The sequence below is a fragment of the Neophocaena asiaeorientalis genome, unplaced genomic scaffold (assembly GCF_003031525.2).
Source record: "Neophocaena asiaeorientalis asiaeorientalis breed wild unplaced genomic scaffold, Neophocaena_asiaeorientalis_V1.1 scaffold49, whole genome shotgun sequence".
Classification (NCBI taxonomy): Eukaryota; Metazoa; Chordata; class Mammalia; order Artiodactyla; family Phocoenidae; genus Neophocaena; species Neophocaena asiaeorientalis.
In genome coordinates, this window is record NW_020172456.1 from 3,946,612 (window position 1) to 3,960,213 (window position 13,602).

Below are 13,602 nucleotides of genomic sequence, written 5' to 3' on the forward strand. Positions count from 1 at the left end.
TCACTGAGACTCTTTTCCTGCTTCACCTATGCTCAGGCAGTTCTAAGTGCTCCTCTCTCAGACTTCATCCTAGCGGCACCCGTTTACTTCCACTCTATTTCAGGAACTATGTCCCTGCTGTAAAATCATATCTGGTGGCACTGTGCTCTATCTTACCCAAGGGAGCCAGTGGGTATGAAGAGGGGATGCAGCATGCCTAGCTCTTCAGCCATGGCCATAGCCAGCCCAAATTTCAGTCTGTTCATTGATGGCAGTCCTTCTCAAATTTCAATGGGCAGAAGAATCACTCAGGTGCTTATTTAAAATGTACAATTTCAGGCTGCAGCTTTAGAGATGACTTTAGGACTGGGGTAGGTCCAGCCTACCTAAAAACTGTATTTTGAGAAGCAGTGCCTTATACCTGACATCGTTGGTCCTTGAGGCTTAAATGAGGAAGAGGGAAATAATCTTACAGGGCCTAGAATAAACATTTTTTTTTTCTTTTTGGCCGCACTGCGGCATGTGGGATCTTAGTTCCCCGACCAAGTATCAAACCCGAGCCCCCAGCAGTGGAAGCGCAGCGTCTGAACCACTGCACTGCCAGGTAAGTCCCAAACCCTCCTTTTTATCCAACCCCATCAGACATCATTAGAACGTTGGCCTGAGGGTTCATCCTAATGAACCAAGGCAATGAGCAGTGTTTCCTGAAGTATCCCAAAGGACACAGACCCACTGTGATCCCAAATCTTCTTTTTATGTTAGACTCTATTCTTATCTTAGCTGATACAAATATGGGCAGGGGTCTTCAGCCTTTTCTAGAAACTCAGAGTCAGCATTATTAGTATTCCCAGCCTCCCCATTCGACATGTCGCTTACAGGCACTATAGAAACTTAAACCATTTGTCCGTCCATCTGTAAAAATACATGCCTGTTTTGGGGAAGGGTAAGGAGGGACACTACTGTTGGAGGGAGGATCATATGATTTGCCTGGTTTGTTACCAAGAGAAGTCCAATACCAATAATAATGACACTAAAGTACTTGGGTAAATGAAGGAAGAGATCTGGAGTCTGGTCTTACACCTGATCAGCACACGGTGAATGCAGTAAGAAATTCAGCCTGAGGATTCAATTCTGATGGCTACCTAGGGCAATTCCAAACACTCTAGTTGGTCTAAAAGTTCTTTTACTGGACTCAGACCCTCTTATGCTTTTTTACAAGAACCGTATGGTGAGTCTCCCCAAACACCTTACTTCCCAATGCTACACATCAGCAGGGGACTATGAAGGAATTCTAATTTGTCTACTAACCAATTCATAACCAAATTAGCAAAACAATTAAGATGGTCCTCAAACTACTAACCAGAAGTCACAGGAACACCTGGAATGCTCTCTTTTCTCCCGCAACTGACAGACTTCATCCCTCACAAGCAAACAGAATGTTTCAATGGGCTCAAACCTGTTTTCATTCACCAGGAAGGCAATAGAGCCCTTCTTCTCTTTGCCTTTTTGGGGGTCCTTTTTCTTTTAGGATTTCAATGCTGAATCTATAGGACTTTGTTGTGGAAACCCCAGATGCTGGATTCTCCCCCAATAACTCCTTGTGGCAGCTAAGTCAACCTTCAATGGGCTCTGCAGTCACCTTTCAACCTTTTCTCCAGTGGAGGCCAGAGAGAGGACCTAGGACAGATGAGGAAGCAGGAGAGCAGAGGTAAAGCAGAGGGAAAGCAGAAAGCAACCAGGGGGCTGAGCTGCATCGTTCTGATGAGCTGTTTAGGTAAACACTATGCAACTGGATACAGATTCACGTGCCACTGGAGGACCCGTCTGCTGGGGTCTGATAATGGAGACATTTGCACGCCCCAGCCTCCCAGGTGCTGGAGCTGCCCCTGGGGAAGAGCCTGGACCCACCACCTGTTGAAACCAAATATAAGAATAAAACATCTCTTTATAGCTCACATTTCTTACCTGAAGTTTAAAAAATTGCCCAGCAATGAAATAAAATGAGAAGTTGGGCCTATTTCAGTCTCGTTTGTGAATACTGATTGTTTGGAACTTAGTAAATGGAAAAAAAAGAAAATAAAAATAGACTTACTTTATTCATTTTAGAAATCAGTAATTCCAAAGGGTGCCTTTACCATGGCTCATGGGGTCAGCAGCACACGGACTTTTTTTCACTCTCCGGGAAACTTGTGATATAAACTCCCCCTTTCCCCCAAACCCTCTTGCAAGGGAAGAACAACTTTGGTACATAATGTTGTTGGGATTTTAGGCTTTTAGGAGGTAAAGTTTAATACTGCAATCTGGAAAAGAAGAGGAAGCAAAATGCAAATAGCCAAAGAGCCTCTTTTATATCATGTCTTTGTGGTAGCAGGAGAGGGACAGAGAAGACCTAAGCAGGTGGGAGAAGGGGTGAAAGGGGTAAAAGATACACGTGTGCTCTGATGGGGTATATATCGCTTCCGCTGAATGTCCCCACTGCCAAGTTCCACTGAAACCGAGCTGACATGTTTTCCTGTCGTCTCAGGAAAAGTCTGGATTGGCTGATAGGTAACAATCTACTGCCACTTCTGCTGGTAGGCACTGGGGACTGAAACAGCAAAAAAAAAAAAAATACTCTGGACCCCTTGCAGCACTGGTGGATGCTTCACTGGAGTCACGCACCCAGGAGTAGTGGAGTAGTGGATAGGCTCCTCCTCCACGTGTCTGTGCTTCATCTTTTAGTGTGAGCGGGATCTGAAAAAGAGGAAGTCAACCAACCACTGAGTATCTGAAATGAGCACGTGGGGTTTTACTAATTTACAGGAATGTTTGGATTAGTTAGCATTACTGAAGAATAAAGTAGCTGTGGCCCAAATACATGAAGATCACTTTGAAGTAAAAAACTATTACTTTTAACTACTTTTGTTGGAAACGGTTCTAAAACGCTCCCATCCTGCTGCTGCTTCTTTGTTGTGTCGTTTTCTTAGTTTCTCCCGGCCCCCCATAAGAACATTTTATCCCTTCTGCTTCTTAAATAAAAGATGCTAAGTAAGTTAGCCTCTTCTAGAAACTCAGAGTCAGCATTATTAGCATTCAATATTGAACCACATGGAAGAATTGCTCTATGTACGCTCTAGAGTTTGTCTAAATCTTCCCTCCGTGCTGGGTTATCAGATAACACTCTGCCTTGTACCCCCTGCCTCCACCCCCAAAATACACATCTACATTTCTCCATCCAGTTTAAGAAAAGGAACATTACTATTACCCTAAATCCCCTGTGAGACCCTCCCAATTCTTTCTCATTTCCACTATCTTGAATTTTGGGTTTATCTTCCCCTTGTTTGCTTTTAAAAAACAGGTCTATTTACTACGTATACTTATATCCCTACACATTTTATTTTAGTTTTATGTGGTTTTGAATTTTATAGCACTATTTTATTATGTGACTATTCTTGTATGTGATCTCAGTACACAACTGGAAGAATTTCTTTAGATAGATACTTAGGAGTGGAATTGTTGGGTCATAAATACTTGCATCTTCAACCCTCTAAAAATAATGCCAGCTTATTTTCCAAAGCAATTGTACCAATTCATACCCCCTCTGCCAGTGGATGAGCTCCCCCCCCAACCTCAACCTCCTCTACATGTGGAGAAGCGGTATTGCCTGAATTAAAAATTTTTGCGAATCAAGTGAGGACATGATGGTATCCTACTGTGGTTTTAATTAGCATCGGACTGATTAGGAATGAGGCTGAGCATCTTCTCAAGTATCTAGTATCACACACACATGTTTTGTCTTCTGCAAAATGCCTTTTGCTTATTTTCCTATTGAGCTGTTGCTTCTTGATGTTTTTAAACAGCTCGGTTGAGATATAATTCCACACCATTCAATTTACCCATTCAATGTGTAAAATTCAGTGACTTTTAGTATATTCAGAGTGCATCCATCACCACTATCAAGTCTAGAACATATTCATCGAAAGGAAATGGAAACCCACATCTCAGCCATCACCCCCATACATCTCACCCCCCCAGACCTAGGCAACCATTAATCTACTTTCTGTCTCTATAGATTTGCCTATTCTGGACATTGCATATTAAGTGGAATCATATAATATGTGGTCCTTTGTGTCTGGCTTCTTTCACTTACCATAATGTTTTCAAGGGTCATCCACATTGTAGCATGCATCAGTATGCTATCCCTTTTAATGGCTGAATAATACTCTATTGTGTATATATACTATATTTATTTATTCACTCATAAGTTGATGGGTATTTGGGCTGTTTCTACACCTTGGATATTATTAATAATGCTGCTGAAAACATTCAAGTGCAAGTTTTTGTTTGGACATATGTCTTCATTTCTGTTGGGTTATATACATATTGCTGGGTTATAATGGTAACTCTATGTTTAATGGTTTGGGGACCTGCCAAACTGTTTCCCCAAGCAGTTGCACCATTTTGCATTTCCACAAGCAGAGTATGAAGCTTCCAATTTCTCCACATCCTCAACACTTGTTATTGTCTTTTTTTGAATACTGCCATCCTGGTGGGTATGAAGTGGTATTCTGCTATGCTTTTGATTTGCATTTCCCTAGTAGCTAATGCCGTTGAGAATGTTTTCATATGCTAATTGGCACTGTATATCTTCTGTGCAGAAATGCCTTGTTCAGATCCATTGCCCATTTAAAAAATCGAGTTGTCTTTTTAATCATTGAGTTTTAAGACTTCTCTACATATTCTAGATACAAGTCCCTTATTACATACATAATTTGCAAATATTTTCTCCCATTCTGTGGGTTGTCATTTCGACGGTGTCCTCTGAAGCACAAAATTTAAAAATTTTGATGATGTCCAGTTTGTCTATTTTTTCTTTTGTTGCTTATGCTTTTGATGTCATATCTAAGAAACTATTTATTGATTTTTAAAGTTCTTTGCTTAATACCTGGATACTAATTTTTTGAGGGTGTGTGGCAAACACCGTCACCAAGTTTGTGACTTGTTCCTTCAATCTCTTTAGTGTATCTTTTTTTTTTTAAAGAGGTTGTTTCATGATTTATTAATTTATAAGGAAAGTCCTGTTCAGAGATAAAAATTAGATTACATTTAGATATACACTTAACAAGTGACCTTTTCAGAAAATGATTTTGTTTTAAATGTTAAAACTTGCAGAAAATCCAGGGCAGTCACCATAAAAATGGATGGTTTCTTTAAAAAACTTTTTAAAATAAAAAATTTCAAACATACACACAAACTAGAATAGTATGACACCTTCCTGTTCTCATCCTCTAGCTTCGATAATTATCAATGTCCTACCATTTTTGTTCCATCTCTCTCCCCATGTTTTTTCTCCTGGAATACTTCAAAGAAAACCCAAGATAACGCATCATTTCACTCATAAATACTTTAGCATGTATTTCTAATAGAGAAGAACTTAAGGATAAAAGGAAAACAAAACAAAAACCCCACAACATCTTTATGGTGTCTTAGAACAGAAGTTCCTAATTTGAACAAAGTCAAATTGATCAGTTTTCACCTTTCTAGTCTGCACTTTCTGGGTCTAATTTAAGAAATCTTTCCCTTACATTATGGTCATAATGTATTGTCCTATAACGTCTTACAAAAATACTGACACTTTTGCCATTTGTATTTAAGCTTTTAATTCAAACTAAAATTGTGTAGGGTATGAAGAACAGATCTACTTTCATTTTTTTCCCACACAAGGAAGTCTCCCTTGATAATAATCTTGATAATAATTTTTGGTATCTAGTAAGACAAGCCACACATGGCTCCCTATCTCTCATTCCCATTATTTAAGAGTATAAGGGTTAGGCTTGACCATTTTCTCTTTCATGTAAATTTCAGAATCAACTTAAGTTAAAAAAAAAAAAAAAAGAACAACTAATATCCTGGCTAATCTATAGATAAATTTTGGGGTGAACTGACATCTTACCAAACTGACTTGTAATCTATGAACATGTTTCTCTCTCCATTAATTTTTTTTAAGTGACTCTCCATAGGGTTTTATAATTTTTTTAAATTGGAATATAATTGCTTTACAATGTTGTGTTAGTTTCTGCTGTACAAACTCTCCTCATCTGCCCCATGTCCACATGTCCGTTCCCTACATCTACGTCTCTATTCCTGCCCTGCAAATAGATTTATCTGTACCATTTTTCTAGATTCCACATGTATGTGTTAATATACGATATTTGTTTTCCTCTTTCTGGCTTACTTCACTCTGTATGACAGACTCTAGGTCCATCCACGTCTCTACAAATGACCCAATTTCGTTCCTTTTTATGGCTAATATTCCATTTTATATATGTACCACATCTTCCTTAGCCATTCATCTGTCGTTGGACATTTAGGTTGTTTCCATGTCCTGGCTATTGTAAACAGTGCTGCAATGAACATTGGGGTCCATGCATCCTTTTGAATTATGGTTTTCTCAGGGTATATGCCCGGTAGTGGGATTGCTGGGTCATATGGTAGTTCTACTTTTAGTTTTTTAAGGAACCTCCGTACTGTTCTCCATAGTGGCTGTATCAATTTACGTTCCCACCAACAGTGCAAGAGGGTTCCTTTTTCTTCACACCCTCTCCAGCATTTATTGTTTGTAGATTTTTTGATGACTACTATTCTGACTGGTGTGAGGTGATACCTCATTGCAGTTTTGATTTGCATTTCTCCAATAATTAGTCATGTTGAGCATCTTTTCATGTGCCTCTTGGCCATCTGTATGTCTTCTTTGGTGAAATGTCTATTTAGGTCTTCTGCCCATTTTTTAATTGGGTTGTTTGTTTTTCTGATATTGAGCTGCATTAGCTGTTTGTATATTTTGGAGATTAATCCTTTGTCAGTTGCTTCGTTTGCAAATATTTTCTCCCATTCTGAGGGCTGTCTTGTTTATGGTTTCCTTTGCTGTGCAAAAGCTTTTAAGTTTCATTAGGTCCCATTTGTTTATATTTTCATTACTCTAGGAGGTGGGTCAACAAAGATCTTGCTGTGGTTTACGTCAGAGTGTTTTTCCTATGCTTTCCTTTAAGAGTTTTATACTGTCCGGTCTTACATTTAGGTCTTTAATCCATTTTGAGTTTATGTTTGTGTATGGTGTTAGGGAGTGTTCCAATTTCATTCTTTTACACGTAGCTACCCAGTTTTCCCAGCAGCACTTATTGAAGAGGCTGTCTTTTCTCCATTGTATATTCTTGCCTGATTTGTCATAAATTAGGTGACCATAGGTACGTGGGTTTATCTCTGGGCTTTCTATCCTGTTCCATTGATGTATATTTCTGTTTTTGTGCCAGTACCATACTGTCTTGATTATTGTACCTTTGTAGCATAGTTTGAAGTTGGGGAGCCTGATTCCTCCTGCTCTGTTTTTCTTTCTCAAGATTTCTTTGGCTATTCAGGGTCTTTTGTGTTTCCACACAAATTGTAAAATTTTTTGTTCTAATTCTGTGAAGAATGCCATTGGTAGTTTGATAGGGATTGCACTGAATCTATAGATTGCTTTGGGTAGTATAGTCATTTTCACAATATTGATTCTTCCAATCCAAGAACATGGTATATTTCTCCATCTGTTTATGTCATCTTTGATTTCTTTCATCAGTGTTTTATAGTTTTCTGAGTACCAGTCTTTTGCCTCCTTAGGGAGGTTTATTCCTAGGTATTTTATTCTTTTTGTTGCAATGGTAAGTGGGGTTATTTCCTTAATTTCTCTTTCTGATATTTTGTTGTTAGTGTATAGGAATGCAAAAGATTTCTGTGCATCAATTTTTAAAAAATTTATTTATTTTATTTATTTTATTTTTGGCTGTGTTGGGTCTTTGTTGCTGCATGCAGGCTTTCTCTAGTTGTAGCGAGTGGGGGCTATTCTTCATTGCGGTGCATGGGCTTCTCATTGTGGTGGCTTCTTCTGTTGTGGAGCACAGGTTCTAGGCACATGGGCTTCAGTAGTTGTGGCACATGGGCTCAGTAGTTGTGGCTCGTAGGCTCTAGGGTGCAGGCTTAGTAGTTGTGGTACATAGGCTTAGTTGCTCCACAGCATGTGGGATCTTCCCAGACCAGGGCTCGAACCTGTGTCCCCTGCATTGGCAGGTGGATTCTTAACCACTGTGCCACCAAGGACTCCCTGTGCATCAATTTTGCATCCTGCAACCTTACCAAATTCATTGCTTAGTTCTAGTAGTTTTCTGGTGGCATCTTTAGGATTTTCTATGTATAGTATCATGCCATCTGCAAACAGTGACAGTTTGACTTCTTCTTTTCCAATTTGTATTCCTTTTATTTCTTTTTCTTCTCTGACTGCCGTGGCTAGGGCTTCCAAAACTATGTTGAAGAAGAGTGATGAGAGTGGACATCCTTGTCCTTTTCCTGATCTTAGTGTAAATGCTTTCAGTTTCTCACCATTGAGAATGATATTTGCTGTGGTTTTGTCATATATGGCCTTTATTATACTGAGGTAGGTTCCCTCTATGCCCATTTTCTAGAGAGTTTTTATCATAAATGGGTGTTGAATTTTGTCAAAAGCTTTTTCTGCATCTATTGAGATGATCATATGGTTTTATTCCTTAATTTGTTAATATGGTGTATCACATTGACTGATTTGCATATACTGAACCAACATCTTACCAAACTGACTTTTAATCTATGTACATGTTTCTCTCTCCATTAATTTTTTTTAAAGTGACTCTCCATAGGGTTTTGTAATTTTTTAAATACTAGGTCTTACATATCTTTTGTTAGATTTTCCCCTAGGTACATTATATGTTTTGATGATTATAACTTTGATACAAAGGGTATCTTTTGTATAATCACACACTCTACCTGTTTGTTGCTGATGTACAGAAATGTAATTGATTTTGGAAAACTCCTATAGAGCTAATAATTTTTTTTAACATCTTTATTGGAGTATAATTGCTTTACAATGGTGTGTTAGTTTCTGCTTTATAACAAAGTGAATCAGCTACAGAGCTAATAATTTACTTGAACATTCGTTTTGGGTTTCCAATCAGACAAATACGTTATGTAAGAATAATGGCAGATTTGCTTCTTCCTTTATGATTCTTAGGTCATTTATTTTCCTTGTTCTACTTTACTGACTAGGACTTGCAGTACAACACTCGATAGACGTGATGGGTTCCCTCGTCTTGCTCTGCATCTTAAAGGGAATCTTTTCAAGGTTTCCCAACTAATAGCATGATAGTTACTGTTGCTTTTTTGTAGCGATACTCTATCATTAGGTTCCCTTCTTCTTACTTAGGTAGGAATTTTTTTAAAGTCATGAGGGTATTGAATTTATCAAATGCTCATTCTGTATCCATTGAGAGGAGCATATGATTTTTTCCCCCTTTAATCTGTTACTGCAGAAAATTACATTAGTCGATTTTTAAATATTACACAATCTTGAATCTCTGGGATGGACCTAGCTTGATCATGATGTCTTTTTTAACATTGCTGGACTCAGTTTGCTAATGTTCTATTCAGACTTTTTCACATTTATACCCACAATTAAGATCTTATAATTTTAGAACTTTTGGGGGGTGGGGGACTGTCTTTGTTAGGGTTTGATATTAAGATGATAATAAGAGTTAGGAAGTGTTCCCTCTTTTCCGCTACTCTGGAACAGTTTGTGGAAGATTGGTATATCTGATCCTTGGATGGCCAGTAAAACCATAAAAGCCTAGTGTTGAATTTGCGGTAAGACCTGTTCTTGATTCAATTTCCTAATAATTAAAAGAATATTTGGGCTTTATATTTCTTCTTGAGTAAATTTTTATAAGCTAAATACTAAAATTGTATCCATCTCACCAAAGTTTAAAAAATGTATCAAAGTAAGGTTATCCATAGTATCTTCCTACCATCTGTTTAATCTCTGAAGGATGTATAATAATGTCCCTATTTGTTCCTCACAACTGTGAGTTCATTTTCTATTTTATTAATTTCCTCTTTTGTCTTTATTATCTTTGAATTTATGTTGTTGTTCTTTTTTTTAACTTCCTAAGTCAGATACTTATTAGCACCTTAACTTTCAGCCTCTCCTCTTTCCCTAGTACTGTATAAATTTTCCTTTAATATTACTTTTTAATATCCCTCAGGTTTTGATAAATAGTATTTTCTAATTACGATTTTTCTGATGAGTTAACTCTTTCTTAATTTCTAAACACATGAGGAATTTCCAGTTACCTTTTTGTTATGGCATTGTGATCAGGGAATATGGTCTTTGAAATGTGATTTAAGGCCTATTACAGACTTTCCACAAATACTCCACAGACACTTGCAAAGAATGTATATTACGCACTTACTTAGTGTGATGTTCTATACATATCTATTATATCAAGCCTGTTAACTGTGTGGTTCAAATTTCCTAAAATGTTTTCAAGATTTTAAGACTGCTTTATCTATCAATTACTGAGTTACATTAAAACATTCCATTATGAAGATGGATCTGTCTATCTCTCTTTGCGGTTCTGTTCATTTTTGCCCAATATATTTTTCATAAGTATGCATTGTATTTAATTTTAAAAGTCAGTAAATATACTAGTTAAAATAAGTCAACAAGAAAAAGTTAAATACTTTCCTGGTGAATCTTTAGAACTTTTAGCCATAATGTAGTGATCCTCTTTATTTCTTTTTTTTTTTTTTTTGCGGCACGCGGGCCTCTCACTGCTGTGACCTCTCCCGTTGTGGAGCACAGGCTCCGGATGCGCAGGCTCAGCGGCCATGGCTCACGGGCCCAGCCGCTGCGCGGCATGTGGGATCTTCCCATTCCGGGGCACGAACCCATGTCCCCTGTATCGGCAGGCGGACTCTCAACCACTGCGCCACCAGGGAAAACCCCTCTTTATTTCTTGACATGCTTTTTGCCTTAAAATCGATTTGTTTAGTTTTTGATGATGGCCATTCTGACTGGTGTGAGGTGATACCTCATCGTAGTTTTGATTTGCATTTCTCTGATGATTAGTGATGTTGAGCATCCTTTCATGTGTTTGTTGGCAGTCTGTGTATCTTCTTTGGAGAAATGTCTATTTAGGTCTTCTGCCCACTTTTGGATTGGGTTGTTTGTTTTTTTTGATGGTTCTGAAAAACCTAGGGGCAGGACAGGAATAAAGATGCAGATGTAGAGAATGGACTTGAGGACACAGGGAGGGGGAAGGGTAAGCTGGGACGAAGTGTGAGAGTGGCATGGACATATATACACTACCAAATGTAAAACAGATAGCTCGTGGGAAGCAGCCGCATAGCACAGGGAGATCAGCTCGGTGCTCTGTGACCACCTAGAGGGGTGGGATAGGGAGGGTGGGATGGAGATGCAAGAGGGAGGAGATATGTGGATATATGTATGTGTATTGCAAGAGGGAGGAGATATGTGGATATATGTATGTGTATAGCGGATTCACTTTGTGATAAAGCAGAAACTAACACACCATTGTAAAGCAATTATACTCCAATAAAGATGTTCAAAAAATATTACTCATATTAAAAAAAATCTATTTGTCTGATGACTATAGCTACATGCCCCTGGTATATCGTTTTCCAGCCTTTTCCTTTCATCCTTTTTATATACTTATATTTGAGATGTGTCTCTTTTAACCAGCTTTGGTTCGTGGGGTCCTTCATAGTCTGGCCCCTCGTCATCTCTTGAGGCCCATCTGTGCCCACTCTCTCCTTCGCTCCCCACACTGCAGCCCCACTGGTGTGCTTGTCTTTCCCAAACACAGCAGCCATGATCTCCTTCAAGGCATGTGCTCATGCTGTTCCCTCTGCCTGGAATTCCCTTCCCTTCATGACCACCAGCTCATTCCCTCACCTCCTTCAGGGCTTCACTCAAATGACACTCTTCTTGACTACTCTGTTTAGAATAGTGCCTCTCCTATTCTCTATCTCCTTTCATGGCTTTTCTTTTTCTCTAAGAACACTCACCACTGCCTAATGTACTATTTGTGTTACATTTGGTTTGTTGTCTCTCTCTCCCATTAGGGATTTTTGGTTGTTTTGTTCACTGATCTGTGCTGTGTGCCTAGTGCTGACAGTAATGTGTAGCACATAGTAGATGCTCAGTAAATATCTGTCCAATGAATCAGTCTTCGACTTTCACTGGAACATTTAGTCCACTCATATTTTTGTAATTACTATTATTTTTATTTATTTGTACAATCTTAAGTGTGTTTTCTATTTGTTCTACCTTTTCTGTGTTTTCTTTTCATCCTTATGGATTTATTATTTTTCTCATTTCATTTCCTCTTGACTATTTTGGAAGTTTCACATTTCTAATCTTTTAGTAGTTACTCTATTCATTTTTGCATTTGTATAAACTATGTAAAGCTGAAGTTAATCAATACCTTCACCTTTTTATTGTACAATGTCAGGTTAGACTACTTTAACTCTGATCATACCCTCTCTCTTGATTTGTATGATATTGATATTGGATATTTTCATTCCCTTTCTCTCTTTAAACCACACAAGAACATAATTATCACTTCACTGGTTATTATGTTTACATTTGCCCATATTTTTACACATTCTTTGCTCATAATTCCTCCTTGCATCTCAGACCTTTTTCTGGTATCATCTTTTTCTATTTGAAATACGTTCTTTAGATTCTTTCCTTTTGTGGAGGTTTGCTAGGGACAAATTCTTTGGGGCTTTATGCATTGAAAAGTGTCTTTATTTCATCTTTATCCTTGAAAGGTATTTTTGCTTTAAGTACATTTCTGGTTTGGTAATTGTTTCTTGTCATCAATGGCAAGATTAAACTGCGTTTTGGGTTCCACTCTTGCTGTTGAGCAGTATGCTCTCAACCAGATTGGCATTCCTTTGGTAAGGCTTCTTTTCTCTCTAGCTGCTTTTAACATCTTTTCTTTGTCTTTCGTATTCTAAAGTTTTAGTATGGTGTGTCTAGGTGTGGATTTCTTGTGATTCACTGCAATTTGTGTATCTTTCATTAGCAATTTGTGTATCTTTCATTAGCTTTGGAAAATTTCTAGCTGTGAGCTCTTCAAATATTGTCCCTGCCCCATTTTTCTTCCAGAACTCCAGTTAGATGTCTATTAGGGCGTCTCACTTGGGTTTTCCACCACTTTTTCTTTCTGTGCTACATTCTAGATAATTGCTTTAAATACATCTTCAGCTCATTAAATCTCCCATCAGCTGGATCTAGTCTGCAGTTAAGCCCATTTGTTGAATTTTAAACTTTAACTACTATATTTTTTCAATTCTGAAAGTGCTACTTAGTTCTTTTTCAAATCTGCTTGGTCATAAGTTTAACCTCTTGGTTTTACTCATACTTTTATTCCCTCCTTTAATTTCTCTAAACATATAAGAATTTTTTGTTTTAAATTGCATGTCTGGTAATTTCAATATCTTAGGCTTTGCAGGTCTGATATTGTTATCTGTTATTTTTGCTGATTTTTGCTTATGGCGCTGTGTTTCCTTTTTTGTTTTGTGATTTTAAACTGTGATACCACAGTTCTCAGAATATTACCTGTGGGAATTATTTGAGATTTGAGTTGAAGGAGGATTTCTCCAGAAAAAATATATATTTAATGCTACTGGATGCCTGGGGCCACCACTAGCTTAGGACCGCCTTAAACAAAATTCTCAGTTTGAAGTTTTTTGGAGCACCTAGGGAATATGATT

General features: G+C 38.0%; 1 protein-coding gene across 1 annotated transcript in view; it reads right to left on the reverse strand.

Moving 5' to 3' along the window:
* Positions 1 to 2,056: 2,056 nt before the first annotated feature.
* The window catches only part of TTLL5 (tubulin tyrosine ligase like 5), a 306,995-nt gene continuing 295,449 nt past the window's right edge, over positions 2,057 to 13,602 (reverse strand). Inside the window, exon 32 of the mRNA XM_024737788.1 lies at positions 2,057 to 2,712. Coding sequence (XP_024593556.1) covers positions 2,690 to 2,712 — 23 coding nt within the window. The 3' untranslated portion in view covers positions 2,057 to 2,689. The remainder of the gene's footprint in view (positions 2,713 to 13,602) is intronic.